General features: G+C 37.1%; 3 protein-coding genes across 3 annotated transcripts; all 3 read right to left on the bottom strand.

The window, feature by feature from the left end:
* Positions 1-478: 478 nt before the first annotated feature.
* On the bottom strand, positions 479-1,426 carry LOC122200066 (olfactory receptor 8J3-like). The gene has a single exon (XM_042905486.1). It carries the CDS (start codon positions 1,424-1,426, stop codon positions 479-481), a length of 948 nt encoding a protein of 315 aa, XP_042761420.1.
* Positions 1,427-16,862: 15,436 nt separating this feature from the next.
* Positions 16,863-17,822, bottom strand: LOC122199664 (olfactory receptor 8K1). The gene has a single exon (XM_042904920.1). The coding sequence runs from the start codon at positions 17,820-17,822 to the stop codon at positions 16,863-16,865; it is 960 nt and encodes a 319-aa protein (XP_042760854.1).
* A 4,289-nt stretch (positions 17,823-22,111) lies between these two features.
* On the bottom strand, positions 22,112-23,056 carry LOC122199665 (olfactory receptor 8K5). The gene has a single exon (XM_042904921.1). It carries the CDS (start codon positions 23,051-23,053, stop codon positions 22,112-22,114), a length of 942 nt encoding a protein of 313 aa, XP_042760855.1. The 5' UTR covers positions 23,054-23,056.
* Between the last annotated feature and the right edge of the window lie 964 nt (positions 23,057-24,020).

Here is a 24,020-nt window from a genome sequence, read left to right as displayed (position 1 = left end):
TTTTAAACATATGTCTCTCCCAATTCCTGGAAATATTTCTTTAAAATTTTTCTTTTAACATTTATTGATTATTGAGAGACAGAGAGACACAGAGCGTGAGCAGGGGAGGGGGAGACACAGAATCCGAAGCAGGCCCCAGGCTCTGAGCTGTCATCACAGAGACCGACTCGGGGCTTGAACTCACAAACTGTGAGATCATGACTGGAGCCGAAGTCGGTTGCCCAACTGGCTGAGCCACTCAGGTGCCCTGAAATATTTCTTTTAAAATTGGGTATGAAGTTAGTGAGCAATGTTTGTTTCTGTAACAACCTCACATTTCCAAGAACTTGAGTTTAGTTTTTAATTCAATGCTTCCCAAATCCTAGCTCCTTTTAATTCCTGGGATTAATTGTAAACCTATGTCAGCCACCTTTTTGCTTTCTCTGACATATGGTAACCTATTTTAACCATCTCATCATTTACCTATAGAGCTCTAAAATTACATTGATTTTAAAGAATAGCATGAAATTGTTAGAAATCTCTGTAAGGCAGCCTTCACATCCTTATTCCGCAGGCTGTAGATCATGGGATTCAACATGGGGATCACCAGTGTATAAAACACGGAAGCAATTTTATCGGTATCCAATGAGTAGTTAGTTTGAGGCTGCAAATACATGAAGAGAAGGGTCCCATAGAACACAGTGACAGCCATCATATGTGAAGCACATGTGGAAAAGGCTTTTTTCCTTCCTTCTGATGAACGCATCCTTAGAATGGACAAAACAATATTGAAATAAGATACTACAACTATTATCAAGGATAAGACCAAATTTGTAGCTGCAGATATAAATACTATTGTCTCTGGAAAGTAAGTATCAGAGCAGGACAATGTTAACAGTGGGACAATATCACAGAAGAAATGATTGATTACATTGGAAGAGCAATAAGACAGAGAAAATATACAATATGAAACCACAATACCTGTGGAAAAGCCATAGAGGTATGTGAGGGATACCAGCAGAAGGCAGATCTGTGGAGATACCACCACCATGTAAAGCAGGGGGTTACAAATGGCCACATAGCGGTCATAAGCCATCACAGCTAACGTGAGCACCTCGGCTACAATGAAAAATAAGAACCCTCCCAGTTGGGTGGCGCATTCATAGTATGAGGTGGTTTTCTTCTGTACTAAAAAATTGATCAGCATTTTAGGGGCAATGACAGTAGAATCGCCAAGATTGATGATAGCCAAATGGCGCAGGAAGAAGTACATGGGGGTTTGAAGCTGAGAGTCAACACTGGTGAGGGTGATGATGCCCAGGTTCCCTGCCATGGTCAACCCATAGATCACCAGGAAAACAAAGAAGAGTGGAATCTGGAGCTCTGGGCGGTCTGAGACTCCCATGAGAATGAACTCAGTCACCAGGGTGAGGTTCCCTGGAGCCATGTAAGGGTTTGGAAACTCATCTGTTTGGAGAAGAAAAGGAGAAGTGGTTACAAACTCTAAAGATTTATTTTTTAGGACTTTCATTAGGCAGTAAGGGTAATTCCTTAGGTGAGATTTCCTGGAATGATGTATGAATCTAACTTGGTTATTGAAATCAGGGTGCTAGGACTAGTAAACTACAGTCATTTGGAAGAGAGAAAAAGCAAGTGCAGCAAATTAAATAGATGACCCAGCTTCATTCATTATTGGAGGATTTCCTTCCTCACATTCTTATTAAGTTTTGAATATCTTATTAGCTTGCCAGGTATTTGAAGCCATGATTTCTATCTTATATGTCTCTTGAGTGCGAAAAGCCTTGAGGAATTGTATGGCTTCAAAAAATCCAATTTGTCCTTGTGATTTCTTAATCTGGGACTTGTTGCTTTATTGTAAGATTGGATGATTCTAGTCACTATTCTGCCCCATTTTCTTTATCCTATCTTTCTATAACTTCTAGCTAATGGACATTGAATTTGCAATTTCTACCATCCATATCTGTTAACTGTTTTTTTCTCATTTTCCATTTTATTAACCCAGACAAAAATACTTGGAAATATGTCTTTTTTTAACGTTTATTTATTTATTTATTTATTTGATAAACACAGAGAGAGAGCATACACAAGCAGGGGAAGGACAAAGGGAGAGGGAGAGAGAGACTCCCAAGCAGGTTCCACTCTGTCCTTCCAGAGCCCAATGCAGAGCTCTACTCACAAACTGTGAGATCATGACCTGAGCCAAAATCAAGAGTTGGGTGCTTTACTGACTAAGCCACCCAGGTGCCCTGGAAATATGTCTTTTATTTTTTAGATGACTTATTTTCTCTTCAGCTTTCAGAAAATAAGACCTGTAAAAATTACAAATCTTTGTAAAACAACCCATTATGCTTTATTGGATACTATTTCTTTTTCCTTTTTTTTTCTCATAACTTTTCCTTCTTGCCTCACAAGTTATAAAGTTCCATCATGGTTATTTTTAATCAGTATTTTTAATTTATAGAATATTATAACATTATTTTAAAAACATAATATATCTGGCCTTTGTTTTTAGTTGAACTTTATCTTGACATATTTTCCTACTTTTGACATATTTCACTACTGCAATGGTAATAAACATCCTTACATTATAAAACCTCTATGATAATTTCATTGCATATATTTCCCAACGGATCAGCATGCTATTATAATATGACTGAATATTTTCCTAGAGTTGCTTGTTTCGAGAATGGTCATCTGTTCCTAACTGAGCCAATTAGAATCCCTTCCCAATTACGACTGATAGTTCCAGTGGTGGGCACCTGTTCAAAAAAGTACCATCTTGTGTTACATTCTAGAGAATCAAGACTATATCATCATATAACATAACATCCACCATTTACCAGAAGTTTAAGTATTCTTGCACATAAACACACAAAATTAATAGTAATAGTAATAATAATAATAATAATAATAATAAAAGTGAGTAGGAGGAAATGTTTGGACATGATGGATATGGTTATGGTATGTTGTGGTGATGGGTTCACTGATGTAACTTCAGACTCATCAAATTGTACCCATCAAACATGGATAAGCTTTTTGTATGTCAACCATACCTTAATAAAGTGGTCTAAAAAAAAAGACTACAGGTCGTAAATGCCTGAACTGTTAAAGCTCAAGTTGTTGACATTTTCTCTCTTACAATAGGATGGAATAGAGAACCATTCTGCAGTGAGAAAAAACGAATGAAGCAACAATACGGAAATAATCAGAAAAAACAAGACCAGAATAACTTCTAACATTGTAGAGTATTTACTACATCATCATTCTTTTCCTGGTTTCTTTGAGCCATTTTCTTATTCAAGGGAGAGAGAGAGAGAGACTGTGAGTGGGGAAGAGGCAGACAGAGAGGGAGACAGAATCTGAAGCAGTTTCCAGGCTCTTAGCTGACAGCACAGAGTCTGACGCGGGCATCAAATTCATGGACCATGAGATCATGATCTGAGCCAAAGTTGGATGCTCAACTGACCAAGCCACCCAGGAACCCGAGCCATCTCCTTACTTATTTATTTACCAAGTATTTGTTTATTTCCTACTTGTGCAAGAGAATGTTCAATCTCCAGATAAATTACTTGTTCCTCAGTTCATGAGACTTCTATTCCAATAATAAAGAAGAGACAAAAGGCTGGTAATGGAACTCATAAATGAGATAATTGAAGGTTGTAATAAACACAATAAATAAATTGAATAGAAACATACATTAGGATAATCTGGGATGATGATATCGCATAGGATGTTAGGAGAAGGCCTTTCTGAGAGAGTGACATTTGAACTGAAACCTAAAGTGTTGGAAGGAACCAACTACTTCATAGATCACAGGAAGAACATTCCAGGATTTCAGGCAGGCATGTATTTCTTGAAGATACTGCACAGGAGTAGAAAAGAACTTGTCTTCTCTGTTTACAACTTGTACTACAACTTGTTCCTGTTTATTTATTTTTTATTGATTTAGGATAGAGGTTGAGAGAGAACAAGTCAGGGAGAGGGACAGAGGGAGAGAGAGAGAGAAAATCCCACGTGGGGCTTGAACCCACGTCCCGGGGATCATGACCTGAGCTAAAATCCAGAGTCATATGCTCAACAGACTGAGCCACCCAGGTGCCCCAGTGTTTTGTTCATTTTTAAAATGGAACTTGAGGGCACCTGGGTGGCTCTGTTGGTAATGTGTCCAACTTTGGCTCAGGTCATGATTTCGTGGTTTGTGAGTAAGAGCCCTCCCATCAGGCTTTGTGCTGACAGATCAGACCCTCTCTCTCTGCCCCTCCCCTGCTCATGCTATCTCTCTCTCTCTCAAAAATAAATGAACATTTAAAAAATAAAAATAAAAAATAAAAGGGAACTTGAGGCACCAGGGTGCCTTAGTAGGTCAAGCATCCAACTCTTGACTTCAGCTCAGGTCATGATCTCACAGTTTATGCACCGTATGGAGCTCTGAGCTGACAGCACAGAGCCTGCTTGGGATTCTCTCTCCCTCCCTCCTTGCCCCTCCCCGCTCAATAAATAAATACACATTTAAAAAAATGAAAAAAAAAACCAAAAAATTTTAAGGTAGGTAAATAACATGATCAACTTTAAATTTAAAATGAGAACTCCTACTGACATGAAGATAATAAGTTATAGGTTTGGAAAGAGGTACACATGAATAGAAACTTAGAAAGAGAGTCAAGCATTTGTTACAAGGCTCCTGGGGATGATAATGTTGACTTGGGTTCAAGTGGAGAAGCTGGAGGTAGAGGGAAGGAGATACATTTAACAGTTGGTAGCAGAAAGAAGATGGTACCTTCAACATAATTCATATTATGTGAGACGGATATGAGGGGATAACAGATGAGGCCAGATCAGGAAAGACTTTGTGATTTTTTTTTAAGTTTTTGCTACTGGATCAACAGCCATGACATTTTTGAATATTAGAGAATGTGGTTTAAGATGGAGTGATTACAGTGGCATTTTGAATTTTTTTTTTATTGTTTATTTATTTTTGTGACAGAGAGAGACAGAGCATGAACGGGGAGGGTCAGAGAGAGAGGGAGACACAGAATCAGAAGCAGGCTCCAGGCTCTGAGCCATCAGCCCAGAGCCCGACGTGGGGCTCGAACTCACGGACCACGAGATCGTGACCTGAGCTGAAGTCGGACGCTTAACCGACTGAGCCACCCAGGCGCCCCAACAGTGGCATTTTGAACATAGTAAACTTTAGAGGCTTATGAGACATTTAAACAATAATTTACAGAAACTAATATTTAAATCTGGGGCACATTAGTGTGGTTGGTCTTATAGATACTTAAGATAGCATTTTTTTCATCTAATTCAAGAATTTTTTTTAAAAATTGTAAAAAGCAAACAAACACACAAAAAACCCTAACTTCTAATATGTTCCTCAATCTTCATCCTTTTCCACACAGGGACAACCCTCTGTTTCAAGATTCTAGCTTTTCTTTTATCCTCAAACATTACACTACAGAATATTGCTTCTGTGTCCCCACCTCCATGCCTCTTTATGACCTTATCTTCTTTGTTTACGACTTTTAATATTTTGTTCACAGCTTTCTGGCTCTGCATTGTCTCCCTTGGCAAACACATCAACCCTAAGCAAAAAAAAATCTAAATTATATCAGCTCTTCCATTTCTGCTGGAATCTGATATGTTGCTCATTATATCCTTCATACTAAAGAGCAAAAATATATTTTAAAAAGCAACCATTTTAAAAGACAAACATCTTATTCATCTTCCAATTTGCTCTTTCAAAACTCCATATGCATTGTTGGCCAATTTCTCTAAATACTTCCCCATCCTAAGCGTCTTCCTCTTCTACTTGCGTAGGTCAAGCTTTCTTTATCACTGGACTTGACTATTGCATCTGTCTTGCTTTCCCTATCATAATTCTCTCAGGTTAGCTGGTAGAAAAATGGCAGTCGCTAAAGCTTTTTGCGTAATTAAGGTATATAATCTGAGCCTTTTTAAAAAAAAATAATAATTGAAAGATGCTTCAGCTTCATTTTCAGTGCATTCCACAATCAGGGCTATACCAATTTTCTGGTCATACTATCCTATCGGATACACAGTGAACATAATTTTCATCTCCGGCTGTCTGTGTCCTCATGTTGATTCTCCTGAGATGACTCCATTCTTTGTGTGTGAGAGGTGACATGTTATCTGAAGGAAGTTTGCTCATCCTTTGTAGCAGGGAGCCCCATGTGATCAGAAAATAGAAATAAAAGTAGTGTCAAATGAAGCTAACAAACGTGAATTTTGGAGTATTTAACAATGTCATCTCTGATCATACTCTAGGCATTTTCAATCTTCTTACGAATACTAATGAGTCACGTGGAGGGTAAAAAGTTGAGCTTTCATTAACACCAATGTTTCATGGCTAATAATCATAACCTTAAAAAGTATATATGGAAGTAGTTTCCATGTACTTAGAGCCTTCTTTTACTATAAAATTATGAGGCAGAATTTTTTAAAAAGTAAATTTATTTTTGAACGTCTTATTTTGCGTCATGTGAGGTAAGGGCAACCCAGCAAGTGAACATTTTCTTCCTTGTTATAGAGGTTCTGTCCTATAAAACCAGGGATCTTGGAGTTTGCGGTTTCTTAAAGTCTCACTTCTATTTATGCAGCGTCTCTCCTCAAAGACAGGTTTTTCTTTATGAGTGAGATCTTCTCAACTATAATATTGGCAGATTAGTTTTACTAGGAGATAGTATATCTGTATATTATCATATTCAAAGGGAGTTTTCTCAAGATAATTTGTGATTTTATATTCTCAAAAAGGAACAGCATTAGGAATTCTTTTTCTCACAGATTGTCAGGGGAAATATGCAGTTTTCTTTTAGCTAATATGGAAGAAATAAAACTATGATATACATAAACTCAGTGAGCAAAAGTTATGGTTTCAGGAGGGATATAATTTATTTGGGTACATAAGACATAACAATACCAGCCCTGATTTGGAAACATAATAGCCGGATCATATTTAACAACATGTATTCTCCCAAAGGCTACAAATCTTGGAAACAGATTAACTTATTATCTTATTGGATTATTCATAGTGTCGAGTGCCTTTCAAAATGGAAGTGAAGGGGCTCAGTTTGAGGTAGAGTTTTGGATCTTTCAAAAGCCATTATACAAAAATAAGACAAATATTTTCTACCCACCTCTAAAGGAGAATCTGCTTCAGGCTCTTAGTGACAGTCTCTAAATGCGGTTCAATAAAATACCTAACTCTGAAGCACGGGTGATTCTAGAATCCACAAATTGCCTTTTATATCCTTGGGGAAGATGCCACTTGGAAATAGCTCCTTAACAAGATCTCCCTGCAGGAATTCAACCAGACATCCCTTGAGTGTTGTTTGTGGCACTATGAACCTCCATTAATGAAGTGAGTTCAGTTCCCTGATATCTAAGGGACACAGTGATTAAAGTGTATGTGTCAAAGTAACTCATGTGCATTCAGAGATTCATTATTGCAAAAATGCAATATTAAAGAGGTAGAAACCAATGGCCTAGCAGTAAAGTTAGAACAATCTCTATCCATAAATAGTATTGTATTATGCCAACTTTTAGGGCACCTGGGTGGCTCGGTCAGTTGGGCATCTGACTTTGGTTCAGGTCATGATCACTCCCAGTCTATGGGTTTGCACCCTGTGTCGGGCTCTGTGCTGACATCTCAGAGCCTAGAGCCTGCTTTGGATTCTGTGTCTCCCTCTCTCTCTGTCTCTTCCCTGCTTGTGCTCTGTCTCTGTCTCTCTCTCAAAAATAAATAAACATTTAAAATATTTTTATTATACCACCTTTTCTTTTTTTTCCTTCACTTTTGCTTCAAATAATACAATTAACCATTATTTCATGGGGTGAAGTAGATATTAAAAGGAGAATGTGTCCTCTAAAAACATTCCTCAGGTAGTAAGATTATCATTTTACCTTTTCTTAATGGTTATATTTCAGGTGAGGAAAGGTAGAACGTAACTACTAGGGAAGAATCAAACACAGTATTTAAAAAGTCAGCCTTGGGGCACCTGGGTGGCTCAGTTGGTTAAACGTCTGACTTTGGCTCAGGTCATGATCTCGCAGTTCATGGGTTTGAGCCCCACTTCGGGCTCTGTGCTGACAGCTCAGAGCCTGGAACCTGCTTCGGATTCTGGTCTCCTTCTCTCTCTGTTCCTCCCCTGTTCACACTCTGTCTCTCTCTCTCTCAAAAATAAATAAAGATTATTTATTTTTTATTTTTTTTAACGTTTATTTATTTTTGAGACAGAGAGAGACAGAGCATGAACAGGGGAGGGGCAGAGAGAGAGAGAGGGAGACACAGAATCGGAAGCAGGCTCCAGGCTCTGAGCTGTCAGCACAGAGCCCGACACAGGGCTCGAACTCACGGACCGCGAGATCGTGACCTGAGCTGAAGTCGGACGCTTAACCGACTGAGCCACCCAGGCGCCCCAAAGATTAATTTTTTTAAAAAAAGGAAGCCTCTTGGCTACATCCATAAATTTCCTGTCACCTACATATATATTTTAACCAGTAAATCTTATATACATATACTATCATAGGTGTAATAATTATACATACATATTTATGCATGCAATGAACAATAGGATTATGTAGAAAGGAAACTGTCCTGTAAGAACACACACAAAAAAACCAGATAGACATTAAATACATCAGGAAGGTTACCTGCTGGTAGTGGGAGAGGGAACTGAATAAACAAATAAGGTGAAAGATGTAGAGTTTGCTGGGGCTGCATAACAAAAAAACACAGACTGGGTGGCTTGAACAACAGAAATGTATCTTTTCAGTTGCGGAATCTAGAAGTCCAAGATCACAGGCTTGACAGGTTTGGTTTCTTCTGAGGAGTCTCTTAGCTTGTAAATGGCCACCTTCTCGCTATGTCTTCACATGGTCATTGTTGGTTCTAGGTACATGTCTAGTTTCTCTCTGGGTGTCCTAGTCTCCTCTTCTTATAAGGACACCAGTCACGTTGGATAGGGCCCCTATCCAAATGACTTTAACAAGCCATTTTAATCAAATTACCTCTTTAAAGATTCTACCTCCAAATACAGTCACATTGTGAAATACCGAGGGTTAAGGCTTCAACATATGATTTTGGTGCGACAATTCAGCTCATAACAAATTGGAATGAAAAATAAACTAAGGAAAGAGAGGGCCTTTGCCTGGCCCAATGATGATACAATGTCATGAACTGAGGAATATAATTTTTCTAAACATCTTGCCTTAGGTCCAAAAACAGTTGAAAACATACATATGTTCAGTAGGAAGAAAACTTGCTTCTGGAAATCTGCTTTGCAAAATAATACAAGTTATTAAATTATATAAAAATCTTCATGAGTATATTATTAGTATGGCAAAACAGTAGAAACTAAATAGTTTGGAAACTTATTAAGTAAATTATAAACATACATAATTAATATAATTTTATATATTCTTTAAAACTTTGTATTTATTATATAGAAATTGAAAAGCTTCTTTATCCATTCATATCCTTGTCAGTGCCTGTTGCTTCTTGTGTTGTTAATATTGGCCATTCTGACAGGTGTGAGGTGATATTTCATTATGGTTTTTATTTGTATTTCCCTGATGATAAGTGATATTGAGCATCTTTTCATGTGTCTGTTAACCATCTGTATGTTTTCTTTGGTAAAATATCTATTCATGTCTTCTGACCATGTCTTAACTATACTATTTATTTTTGGGGTGTTGAGTTCGACAGGTTCTTTATAGATTTTGGATACTAACCCTTTATCACATACGTCATTTGCAAATATCTTCTCCCATTCTGTAAGCTGCCTTTTAGTTTTGTTGATTGTTTCCTTCATTCTGCAGAAACTTTTAATCTTGGCAAAGTCTCAATCATTCATTTTTGCCTTGGTTTCCCTTACCTCTGAATACATGTCTAGTAAAAAGTTGCTACAACCAATGTCAAGGAGATTGCTGCCTGTGGTTTTCTCTCTAGGATTTTTATGGTTTCTTCTCGCACATTTAGGTCTTCCATCCATTTTGAATTTGTATGTGTGTGTGTGTGTGTGTGTGCTATAAAAAAGCTTTATTCTTTTGCATGTTGCTGTCCAGTTTTCCCAACACTATTTGTTGAAGAGACTGTATTTTTTCCAATGGATATTCTTTCCTCTTTTCTTGAAGATTAATTGACCATATAGTTGTGGGTCCATTTCTTGGCTTTCTATTCTGTTCCATTGATCTATGTGTCTGTTTTTGTGCCAGTACCATACTGTCTTGATGTCTATAGACTTGTAATATAGCTTGAAGTCTGGAAGTCCAGAATTATCATGTTCTAGCTTTGTTTTGCTTTTTTAAGATGGCTTTTCCTATTTGGGATCTTGTGGTTCTATACACATTTTAAGATTGTTCTCGCTCTGTGAAAAATGCTGGTGGTTTTTGATAGGGATTGCATTAATAGTGTAGATTTCTCTGGGTAGCATAGACATTTTAACAAGAAAGAAGTTGTGATGTATATACACAACGGAATATTACTCAGCCATCCATAAGGATGAAATTTTGCCATTTGCAATGATGTGGATGGACCTAGAGTGTCTTACGCTAAGCAAAATAAATTAGTCAGAGAAAGACAAATACCATACGATTCCATTCATATGTGGGATTTAAGACGTGAAAGAGATGAACATAAGGGGAAAAGAGAAAGAGTAGCCATAAAACAGACTCTTCACTATGGAGAACAAACAGCATTGCTGGAGGGGGAGGTGGGCAGGGAGAATGGATTAAAAGAGTATTTAGGTTGGGTATTAAGGAGGGCACTTGTGATGAGCACTGGGTGTTGTATGTAAGTGATGAATCACTAAACTCTACTCCTGAAACTAATATTACACTATATGTCAACTACCTGTAATTGAAATAAAAACTTGAAAGAAACGTATAAAAACAACTTTTGTTTTCCACTTTTCTCCTTCTGTTTTTTATTCCTGTTTTTATTTTGCTGTCTAATTTTGGACTATAGAAATGTTTCTAGAGTTTTTAAAATTCCATTTATATGTATTTAATGGTGACTCTAGGGAACACAATGTACTAATTTTTCACATTTTAATTAGTGTTAATATTGTATTACTTTAAAATGTAGAAACTTTGCAACTGTATAGTCCTATTTAGTACTTCCCACTATATATACATAAAATGTATGTATCGTTTTTGCCTTATAGTGCTCAATTGCTAAAGCAGGAAATATTCAATGCAAGATCCTTTTTGAAAATTCTTAATTTTGTTAAAGGAAGAAAGTAGAAACTAAGAAGAAATTGTGAACGGAATAATATACGTAAAATAAGAATTAAAACTGAAAAACAAACAAACCAAAAGCTTCTGAGAAACAAACTGAAAATAGTATTAAAAAGGCAATATTAAAGCAGTATAGAGGTTCCTCAAAATGTTAAAAATAGAAATATTCTACGATCCAGCAGTTGCACAATTAGGTATTTACATTATATAAAGGATACAGAAATACTAATTCAAAGGGACACATTCACACTGATGTTTATAGCAGCATGATCAACAATAGTCAAATTATGGAAAGAACCCAAATGTCTATCAACTGATGAATGGCTAAAGAAGCTATAATGTATATATACTTATACACACACATATGTGTGTGTGTGTGTGTGTGTGTGTGTGTGTATACACACACACACATATATATATATAATGGAATATTACTTAGCCATCAAAAATAATAAAATCTTGCCATTTGCAGTGATGTGGATAGAGTTAGAGAGTATTATGCTAAGCAAAGTAAGTCAGAGAAAGACAAGTATCATACGATTTCACTCATATGTGGAATTTAAGAAATAAATGAATACGGGGGAGGGCAGAGAGAGGCAATCCAAGAAACAGACTTTTAACTTTACAGAGCAAACTGATGGTTCCTGGAGGGGAGGTGGGTGAGACAGTGGTTGGAATAGGGTGGTGGGGATGAAAGAGGACACTTGTGACGAGCCCCAAGGGTTGTATGGAAGGGTTGAGTCACTATATGGCGCACCTGAAACTAACACTGCACCGTACGTCAACTCACTGGAATTTAAATAAAAACTTGGAAAGAAAAAGGAAAAAATGACCATATTATACTGGTTTCTTTTAAAACGATGTATTTTTTAAAATTAAATAAAAATGTAAATAAGACAATATGTTTTTAAGGTATAACTTAGGGAAGATAAAATGCCGATTGTGCATGGACAGCACTTGAAAAATAACATTTCCAGTATTACTCCTGCTTCCAATTAGAGAGAGTTTCATCACCTTAAAATGTGTGTCTTTGCAGCTAATTATCCCACACTGTATCCTAAGCCACAATTACTGTGATTTCTATCACGATGGCTGAATTTTACCTGTTTCGGAACTTGATGTAAATGGAATAAAGTTTATGTCTGGTTTCTTTTGCTCAACGTAATGCTATTGAAATTCATACACTCTGTTATACACATGGACATGTATTCCATGTTACTGTTGAGTTGTACTTCAGTCGATGCATATACTACAATTTATGCTTTATCTATTGATGGACAGTTGAAATATTTCCATTTTGTACTGCCATGAGTAAAGTTATCAGTATCATTAACATACACCTGTTTTGCTGGAGATCTTTTTATTCCTCTCGTGTAAGCATCCAGGAGAAGAATTCCTGGGAGTAACATGTTTAACTTTACATAAAACTGCCAGTCCGTTTTCCAAAGTGAAGTACCTTTGTACCTTCCAATCAGCAACGTATGATAATTTCGGGAGCTGAACGTAGCAGCTGATATGATTCTTTGTACATGTGATTCTTTGGCAACCTAGTATTTTAAATGTTATCCACCCTAGTGGGTGACAAGTGGTAGCTCATAGTTATTTAATTTCATTTCCCTGGCGACTAAGGATGTTCAACTTTTAATATGTGTGTATTGACCTTTTATATTTCTTCTGTGAAATGTATTTTCTAATCTTTTTCTCCAGTTTTTGCATAGTGTCTTTTGTTACTGATTTGTAGAATATATCTTGGATCCTATTAAGTTACGTTGGTTTCTTAGCTGATAATTGAACATATATGTGTACATGTTTGGGGCACTCTATTCTCTTGATTACTCCAGGTTTATAGTTGGTCTTTAAATCAATATTGTAAGTTCTTCAACTTCATTCTTTTTTAAAAATTGTTTTGGCTATTCTGGATCTTTTGTGTACTGTATTAAAAGCAGACCGAAAGCCAGATACGCGGGACCTAGCTTGCATACCATGAGGTTAGGTTTAGAACATTCTGCTCTGAAAAGGATCACATTTGGTAGCAGTTATTAAATTATTTTCATATCAAAATTTGATCCCAAACTTAACATTGAGTCTTGTTAAAAGTTGTACTTTTGTCTCGACCCTATGATGTTAAGTTAAGGGATGAACTACTTGGATACTTAGGATAACATAGTAAAAGAGATCATTCTTTTTTGAGCCAACTCTCTCCAGTTTCTTGAAGCCAGAATGGCATTCTGTTCTACGTGGGAAATTTTAAGTGTTTGCAAAAGCCCCTTCAAGAAACAGTATATCTTGTTTTTTTTGTTTGTTTGTTTGTTTGTTTTTTTGTTTTTTTGTTTTTTTTTTTAAACAGAGGTGATAGGAAAGGAATTCAAGAAATCAGTGTACAGTCCATATAGGAAATCAATCTCAAGGACTTTTAGAAATAATTGGAGCGTGAGCTTTGCAATTGAGACATTAGGGCCTTGTAACTAATTCCATTTAATCATTGATACAAATATATTCCAATTTCCAAACTAAAAGCTTGTATGCATGAATCCATTAATTAGATATGGGGTGAAAATACAAGAAAAACTAAAGGTCCTAACTTTGGGAAAGAGTGTACAAATACCAAAGGATTTTCATATAGGTTGGTAGCATTCTGTTTTTTTTTTAATTAATTAATTAACTAATTTATTTATTTACAACATGAGCAGGGAGGGGGTAGAGGGAGTGGGAGAGGAAGGATGCCAAGCAGGCTCCACACTTTCAGAGCAAAGCTCAATGTGGCACTCAAACTCATGAACCCTGAGATCATGATCTGAACTGAAATCAAGTCAGACGTTTAACCAGCTGAACCATCCAGGCGCCCCGGTTGCATTACTTCTAAACTATTTATCATTATCATTATGATGAGAATCTGTAGGGACAATAGCCCTAATCCTAACCAATGAAGTCAGGAATATGATAAATTTCCTGGAAAAAAGAAGGTAATGTTTTAGAGCCATTCTTGATGTAGCTAGAATATCAAATAGCTCACAATATCAGCTAGTGATGATAATAATCACCTGATTATCAGCTGAAAGTAATAATCACCTATTAGTCACATGTTGCAATTTTATCATGCAATCACACAATGAAAATGATAACTCAGTAAATGTTCATATCTCTTAAAAAATAATAAAATAAAAATACTTTTGGTAAAATCACAATGCATAGGACTTTTCTTCTGTGTTTTTTTTTTATTTCAAGTTATTATGCATATTTATAAAATGTTTACCCAATATATCATTAGAATGTGAAAAAACCCTGGGTGTTTGGATGGCTCAGCTGGTTAAGCATCCGACTTTGGCTCAGGTCACGATCTCGCAGTTTGTGAGTTCGAGCTCCACATGGGGTTCTGTGCTGACAGCTCAGAGCCTGCAGCTTGCCTTAGATTCTGTGTCCCCATCTGTCTCTGCCCCTTCCACTCGTGTTCTCTCTCAAAACTAAATAAGTATTTTTAAAAAAAAATTTAAAAGAATGTGAAAAACCCTAAATATTTGCTCTGAAATAAGAAGCAATAGCAATATCAAGCCCTGAGTACAAGGCTATTTTTTTAGGGATTTTTAAAAAATAATGGCTAAATAAATAAAAAGCTGCAAATAATCAAATGTTCATCAATCAAGGAATGGCAAAGAGAAAGTGACTGATGGGTACTTCACAGTATGCTGATATTCAAAATGTTTTTGAACAGTTATTGACCAAGAAAGATGCTGATGATGAATTGTCAAGTAAGGAAAGTAAGTTGCAGAGGTATGGTGAATTATGATTTTTTAATATATCTTTCTATAATGGATGGTATTGGAGAAAGCTATTAATGTTATTTGACTTTACTTTTTGTTTTGTGGATACCAATGGAAATGAAAAGGACTGTGCAGTACAATATAAACTGTTAGGCTAGAAAACAAAATGCACTCATAACAACAAATAAGCTGATGGATAAGATCCAAAACCAACATGGTAAACAAAATCGATATGATCAGAGAACACAACTTTGTGTTCATCTTATTGTATTGAATTTATGTTTTATTTTAGTCAGTTCACTTTATTTAAAAAAATTAAAAAGCCTAGCTTTATTGAGATAACAATCGATAAAAACATTGTATAAAACTAAAGTATAAAACATAATGGTTTGATATTTGTAATGTATCATGGAATGATCGCTACCATCAGGCTAATTATCATATCCATCACCTCACATATTTTTTCTATTTGTCGTGAGAAAATTTGAGATCAACTCTCTTCACAAAGGAAACTACAATACATTAAAGGAGGACAAAATAAGCAAAATGCATGGATTTAGCACAAGGAGGGCATGGTTCATATATTGATTTCATTTCCCACAATTTTAACTTTTAATACTAGGGCAGATGGAAACAAACACTAGCGGGGGCGTGTACATATTTTAAAAGTCTAAAAAATATTCATGAAATAACAAAGATAATACGAAAATGTAAGGAGTCCATCCATTTGCTGAGTGAGTGCACAATGGAATGAAGCATCTTGTTAGCATAGTCCATGCAAAAGCGTCACTGTATATACAGGCTGAGGAAGGGGACCAAATAGACAGGCATGTCTCAGAGGCACCTGGGTGGCTCAGTCAGTTAAGCATCCTACTCTTGATCTCGGCTCAGGTCATAACCTCATGGTTTATGTTTGAACCCTACCTGCATCAGGAGCATGGAGCCTGCTTGGCTCTTTCTCCCTGTTTCTCTGCCCCAACTTCACTCATGCTCTCTCTCTCTCTCTCTCTCTGTCTCTCTCTTTCTCTCTCTCTCTCTCTCTCAAATATAAAAAAATAAATAAACTTAAAAAATAGCCTCATTTATCTTTAATCTTTGCTATTACTGCTATAGATTTTTCAAAATCTTGATGTCATTTTGATAGACGACCAAATAACTCCTTGATCTTGAGTTTGTTGATTCTAAATCAGCTTATCAGAAGCCTATGGTAAATCAAAGTTACTTATACAGTATGAGGACCTGTCAAGGGAGACCAAGAATCAGCCAATATTTTTCTCATGTTCTTAATGAAACAATCTTCCCAGATGACCCCTGTATCCTTGAAATAGAAAATATGAACTCAAGCCAACTGATAATATCATTCTGAGGTGTTATGCTTTCTTATTTAGCCTAGATTCTTGAAACCATTTGATCATGTTGTGTTATAATCACACATTTACTTACTCTCTTGCCTCCTGCCTAGCACACACAATCTTACCTATCATCAATACAAAATCACTACTATAAAAAACGCATTAGTAATTTTCTGGTAAGTTTTATTCCATTTTGACTAAGATTTTTTTTTAACCTCTACAAACCCAAGTTCAATATGATTTGCCTACAACCTCCAATATGACCTTGGACATAACTTGGAACTTAAATTATCTTTCTATAATACTAATTAATTCATTCGTTCATTTATTCAATTGGAATGGAGAAGAATACAGGAAGATATAGGAGGAGTTTTGTCCAAAAAGGAGGAACACAATCAATCAGGTAAAACATTTCTACTTTTTGATGCTATAATTGAACTGGCAGAGCATTAAACAAAGACTTTTGGACCCACCTTAGCAACTGAACTGTATGATATTAAGTGGGAATTTTGCATCGGTTGGTTAAAATTCTCTTGAGAGCATCTTTTACTTCTTTGTTCCTTAAGCTGTAGATCAACGGATTCAGCATAGGGATCACCAAGGTGTAAAACACAGAGGCCATCTTATCAATATCAAAAGTATGGCTGGATTTGGGCTGCAGGTAAATAAACAATAATGTCCCATAGAACACGACCACCACCGTCAAGTGGGAACTACAGGTTGAGAAGGCTTTGTATCTCCCCTCGGTTGAGTTCATTCTGAGGATGGCCACAAGAATAAACATGTAGGATATGAGAACAATCAAGAGGGAAGAGAGCAGGTTACAGCCTGAAAAACTTAAAATGATCAATTCTAATTCATGTGTGTCTGAACAGAGCATGGATATGAGAGGAAGGCAGTCACAGTAAAAATAACTGATAATGTTAGAGCCACAGAAGGACAATTTAAATAATTTGATTGTGAGAAAGAGCGACACAAATGTGCTGTAGAAATAAGGAATAAGGACCAGCGCCCAACGCACCTTCTCTGCCATGATGACCACGTAGAGGAGAGGTTTGCAGATGGCTACGTAGCGATCATAGGCCATTGCTGAAAGAATGAACAGTTCGGTGATGATGAAAATCTCAAAGACCGCCAGCTGGGTGGCACACCAATGGTAGGAAATTGTATTTTTGTGCACCACAAAGTTTACCATCATTTTTGGGCCGATGACAGTGGAGTAACCAAGATCAGTAATTGACAGATGTCTAAGGAAAAAGTACATGGGGGTATTTAGCTTGGAGTCCAAATGGGTCAAGATAACTATGCCCAGATTGCCTGTCACTGTGATCAAATATATGATGAGGAAGATTGCGAGGAGAGGTGCTTGCAGCCCAGGGTTGCTGGTGATCCCCAGGAGAATAAATTCAGTCACCTCAATCACTGCGGAATGATTCTGTTTCTCCATAGGATTCATCTTGGTAACCTGTGTAAGGTACAAAATCACTATGTATTATATTTGAGAGGCTATCTTTTAAAAGAATTTAAAATACTGTGCATGAGATAGAGATATACTCTCTTTACCTTGAAACATAAATGAAAACTCCTCTTCCCCTCAGGCCCAAACTACACGCACCTACACTCACACTGTAGTGCAAATGCCTAACAATCAGCTTTTTTAATTGTAATGTATTATAACGTAAATCTCTGAGATTAAGCTTTTGATTGCCAAGGCAGCGATTTCAAAAACATCGCTCTCAGATAAGCACGTTGCCAGGTACACAACTAGGGAAAGATCAGACCACCTCACTCATGAAGTCCCCCTTTTGGAAGGCCCTGGGTGACCTAGAGGGCTGACTGCTGGAGGTACCCTGCATTTCCCTTCCCAAGCTTTAATTCCTGCCTCCTAGGTTTTAAATTCACCGATGACGAGCAAACCCATGAAACTGCAAACATCCCATCCTTGACCCCAATCAAGGCAGAACTCCAAGTCCTTTCCCCGACCTCTCTGAGACCAAGAATAGCATGGGTCCCCGGGCATTCCTAATTGATAGCTTCACTTTGATAGACTGAGACCCGCACACAACACATAGTAATGGAAACTTAATTTTTTAATGTTTATTTATTTATTTATTTATTTATTTAATTTTACAAATATTTTTTAATGTTTTTAATGTTTTATTAAACGTAATGTTTAATGTTTTTATTTTTGAGCGAGAGACAGAGCATGAGCAGGGGAGGGGCAGAAAGAGAGGGAGACACAGAATCTGAAGCAGGCTCCAGGCTCTGAGCTGTCAGCACAGAGTCTGACCTGGGGCTCAAACTCACAAACCCTGAGATCATGACCTGAGCCGAGGTCAGATGCTCAACTGACTGAGCCACCCAGGCACCCCAATGTTTACTTATTTTTGAGAGAGGCAGACAGAGCATGAGCGGGGAAGGGGCAGAGAGCGAGAGAGAGAGAGAGAGAGACCCAGAATCTGAACAGGCTGCAGGCTCTGAGGCTGTCAGCACAGAGCCTGACTTGGGGATCGAACTCAGGAAAGGTGAGCTCATGACCTGAGCTGAAGGCGGACGCTTAACCAACTGAACCACCCGGCACCCCTGTATGTCTGCTTTTTAAAATTCTGAAGCCCAGAAAACAAACATGTACACCTGAACCATAAGCTTTACCTTATTGACAGTGATCATATCTGTTTAAAATAACAAGACATTAAAAAAACTTTTCAAATGGTTGACGGAGTGATGCAAAAGATGATGTTCAGGAAACCTTTGACATTAAATATAGATCTCAATATTCTCACATTACTGCTCAGTCTATTTACCCTCTACAAAATCTAATGATGTACTATATTAATTTCAGAATATTGTTATTTGTATCATGTCCACGTTTGCCACATCTGGTATTTCTGCCTGGCGAATCACTTATACTAACGATCCTCCGATCATACACTCCTTTTGCACTAAAAGGGATTTGGCCAATCTAATTATTTATGAATTCTTCATGGAGATACATCTAAAGAGGCCCAGTGGAAAGAAGAATACAAATGGATATCAAGCACTGATGGGGAACTCATTACGTGCCCGACACTTTTCTGAGCACTTTACATAGATTAACTCATATGATGCATACAGTAATTCTAGAAAATCGATGGTAGGACCGTATCCATGTGAACGTCAAGGAAATGACTAAGGTCACTCAGATAATAAGTGGTGGGGTCAAAATTTAAAAAAAAAGTTATTCTGTCTTCAGAATATATTCTCATAAACACAATAGGAGTCTTTCTCTCTATTAAGGTCACCCTGAGTCAGTAGGAAATGAATAGTTCAACAAGAGGAACATGAGGTAAATAAGGATACAGGAAGATTCTTGTTAAAACAAACGACAAAAGCAGTTATTTGACAACAAAGGTGATCTAATAGCACAGCTCAGAGTACCAGAGAGTATATAATAGATCTCTCCTACACATTAATCCTATTGATGGCAGAAAAGTATATTGCAAAGGAAAAAGCAATTTTGCAGAGCATAATGCCCTTCAAGACTTTGGTGATGACCCAGTTTAAGCTGTACGTCCTGACATTTTCCAAGACCAGTGTTTTCTACTTACCTTACTGGAGAATCAGCTTTGACTTTCTATTGTTTTCATCCTCACTGGTTGCTGCAGAATGTATTTAAACATTTCCCTGCCCCCTTGAGACTCATTCTGTTAAAGTTTTAATCCGACTCCAGAATTTAAAAAAAAATGCATGTAATTACTTGAGTGAGAGTACCATGGGTCTCTGAAATTATTCCTGGAGTATCCCATTGAGAAAGATCAGAAGTGTCTTGTATGGGTGTCTAAATGAATAAATTATACAATATCATTAAACACTGGGAATCATAAATATGCTCAGCATTTCAGTTCATGCACATATTAGTCATATTACACACATACTCTCTCTCTCTCTCTCTCTCTCTCTCTCTCTCTCTCACACACATGCACACACACACATACACACACACAACTATGCAAGGGTAAATGAATGAATGACTTCCTATAAAAAGATAATGCAATATTGGATAGTACAGCATCCATTATCCAAAGATACTTTTACTAGATATATAATTATGGGCTAACATAAGGCAATGTTTTGCGACTTATATTGTTTCTGCCAATGTATCAGTGGTAAATCTTTTCTTTCCCTGTTCATGAAGTATCTTTCATCTCTGTTTTTAAGGATTTCTCATTATCATTGGGTTTTGGAAATTTGATTGAAATGTGGGTATACTTTCCTTTCTGTTTACCCTGCTTAGAATATTTTTAGCTTCTTAAATCTTTGGGATTCTAGTTAATGTTTTTTAATGAATTTGGAAAAAAAACCATTCTGGCCAACATCTCTTGCAATGGTTTTTCTGTTCCACATTCTCTCTTTTTTCTACTTGACCTACATTTAAATGTATAGTATACAGCTTGTTATTGTTCTGGAGATCACTTAGACAATTTTCAAAGTGTTTATTTAATTTTTGTTTTCCCTCTGGATTCATTTTGGGTAGCCTCTATTGTGATATGCTTAAGTGAAGTTACTTCTTTTTCAGCTGTTGTTACTTTCATCCAATTTATGTGTGTTTGTGTGTAATATTGTATTTTAATTTATAGAAGTTCCCTTTGGTCATCTTTAAATCTTTCATTTGTGTCCTCAAAAGGTGAATGTTTTTATTAAATTTTTCAATACATTGAGCATATGTTTTCATATGTTTAATATGTTATAAAGTCCTTGCCTGGTAATTCTATCATCACTGTCATTTTAGAACCTATTTTAATTATTTCCTGGGTAGGATCACATGTTTCTTTCTTCACATGCCTTCACTTGTATCTAGTACTTGTGATTGGATGCTGAATATTGTGAATTGTCTGTTAATGAAGACTATATATTTTTTATCTTCCTAAGATAATGCTAAGTTATAAACACTGTTAAACAATGTTCATAATGGTATAAACAAGTATTACTTGGCTTTTTTTGAGATTTGTTTTCAAACTATACGAACAGGAATCTGAAGTAGTTTTTACCTCAGATCTCTACTGGATGCCTAGGTGTTAAACATGGATTCTACACTCCGGCTTTTGGAAATTTTCATGTCTTCCTGCTTTATGTGACCCTGGAATTGTTCAGCTCATAATTCCATGCTCATTCTTTTAATCACTTGTGTACTTTCACTATAAACATTCCTAAGTTAGTGTTGAGCCATAAACTCAAGAAGACCTTGTAATGTAATTACTTTAAATGTAAATAAATTCAATTCTCCAAAGGTAGGAATTGGGGGAATTGATTTTTAAGAAATCATGATCCAACTATACATTATCTGCAAAAGATTCACTTTGTTTATACTTTGTTGTGGGTTCAGAAAATACAGAGTAAATAAGATTGCAAAGATACCTACCCCTTATCCCCTTCGCCCCCCCCAAAAAAAAAAAAAAAACTTGAAAGAAACAAACACACACTTAGTTTACTGATGCAGCATTTAATAAGGTTTCCAGTGGGAATAATGTAAAGTTCTATGGGATAACTAAAATAAACTTTGAATCAAAAGCAAGAATGTTTTGGGTGAGTGCATTTAATTAAGATCCAAAATACGAACTGAATATATATAAGTATATTGGTTAAATAGAAGAGATTGATTTGTATATGATAATTAGTCTTTGTTCTGGAGTCAAAAGGAATTAGATACATTATCAAGTGACATTTGCCTTTATCATTGTTTATTAGAACATTATTCCATATTGAATATTAGACACAAAGTTTGTGCTGATTCTTAAAGACCCTGCGGAAGGCAATTTTTACCTCTTTGTTTCTTAAGCTGTAGATCAAGGGATTTAGCATGGAGATCACTAATGTGTAAAACACAGAAGCCATTTTATCAGTATCAAAGGAGTGGGCAGATTTGGGCTGCATGTACATAAATAGTAGAGATCCATAGAACACAATCACCACTGTCAAATGAGACCCACACGTGGAGAAAGCTTTTTTCCTACCCTCTGCAGAATGCATTTGAAATATGGATATCAGAATTAGTATGTAAGACACGAGGACTACCAACAGGGAAGAGATCAAATTAAATGCTGAAAATAGTATGATCAACAATTCTATTTCTTGTGCATTTGAGCAGAGCATAAGTAACAAGGCAACATCATCACAGTAGAAATGACTGATGACATTAGAACCACAGAAGGTCAATGTAAAAATTTTAATAGTGAACATTAGAGCCTGAAAGGTACTGTAGAGGTATGGAATGCCCACTAGCATGTGACAAAGTCTCTGCGACATAATGACATTGTAGAGCAGAGGGTTACAGATGGCCAAATAGCGGTCATAGGCCATGGCCGACAAGATGAAAAATTCACTAATGATGAACATAAGGAAGAAAGCCAACTGTGTGGCACATGCATAATAAGAAATGGCATTTTGATCCACAACAAAATTTACCAGCATCTTGGGACAAATGACAGTAGAATTACCAAGATCAATGAAAGCCAGATGTTTGATAAAAAAATACATAGGTGTATGTAGGTGGGAGTCCACCTGGGTCAAGATGATCATGCCCAGGTTGCCCACCACTGTGACTGTATAGATGATGAGGAAGACCCCAAAAAGGGGAACCTGTAGCTCAGGCTGCCTTGTGACTCCCATCAGAATGAACTCCGTCAGTGATGTTAGATTCTGTTGGCCCATGTACTCCAGTTAGCTCTTCTGAGAAGACACAGAGAGGTTGCTATTAGCTTTCATGTAGTTCATTTAAATAAATTACAATATTTGTAGACACAATGTAAATATTTCTTTGTAGTGGGGATAGAAGAAGAATTTCCACGTCTTATTTTGAAACTAAAACAAATGATGGAATTCTCTACTTCTCAGCAAGAGATCCACATGAAACAAATGTACTGGGATAGCCGATTAAACTTTAAATAGAGCCAACAATATTTGGAACATACCCATTGATTTTTAAAAAGCCATACAAGATTGGCAAAGATGTTGGTGTAGGAGGATGCTGGGCTCACTGCGTCCCACTGGTCACTTAGATTCCACCCACGTTGGCCTAGATAACCCAGAAAACCACCAGAAGACTAGCAGAATGGAATCTCTGGAGCCAAGCGTAGACAAGAGGCCTACCAAAGAGGGTAGGAAGGGCAGAAAGGTGGTGAGTGTTACACGGACTGGTGGGAGGGAGCTAGGACAGTGGAGGGGCATCCCACTGGGCAAGGCAGAGCCCCTGAAGTCTGGCTTGCAGAGAGGAGAGGCCGGATTCTGTGAGTTATGACAGCCAGCGGGACTTAACATCTGGAATGTTAAAAGTCAACAGCTCTGCTCTCAGAGAGTGGGGAAGGTGAGAGGACACCGGCAGGGAGAGTTGTTGAACCCCAGAAGGACAGAGCTCAGCAGGGGAACAAAGGCACTGGCAAGTGCCATTTCCCTCTCCCATCCCCCAGCCGTAATTCTAAAGGGAACCAGTTCCCTTCACCGAACTTGCTTGCACCCTGCAAACGCCCAATGCTGTGCTTCTGTGGATCCATGCCTCCGATGGGCGTGCCTCCCTCCCAGTGCTGCAGGGTCCCTCCCACAGAGGACCACCAAGGGCAAAGCTAGCTAAGCCTGCCCCACCCTCCCCTGTGCAACTTGTGGATCCACCCTGTCTAATATG

Source organism: Panthera leo, chromosome D1, assembly GCF_018350215.1.
Source record: "Panthera leo isolate Ple1 chromosome D1, P.leo_Ple1_pat1.1, whole genome shotgun sequence".
Taxonomy (NCBI): domain Eukaryota; kingdom Metazoa; phylum Chordata; class Mammalia; order Carnivora; family Felidae; genus Panthera; species Panthera leo.
Note: the sequence above shows the minus strand (reverse complement) of the source record. Positions and strands in the feature narration are given on the sequence as shown.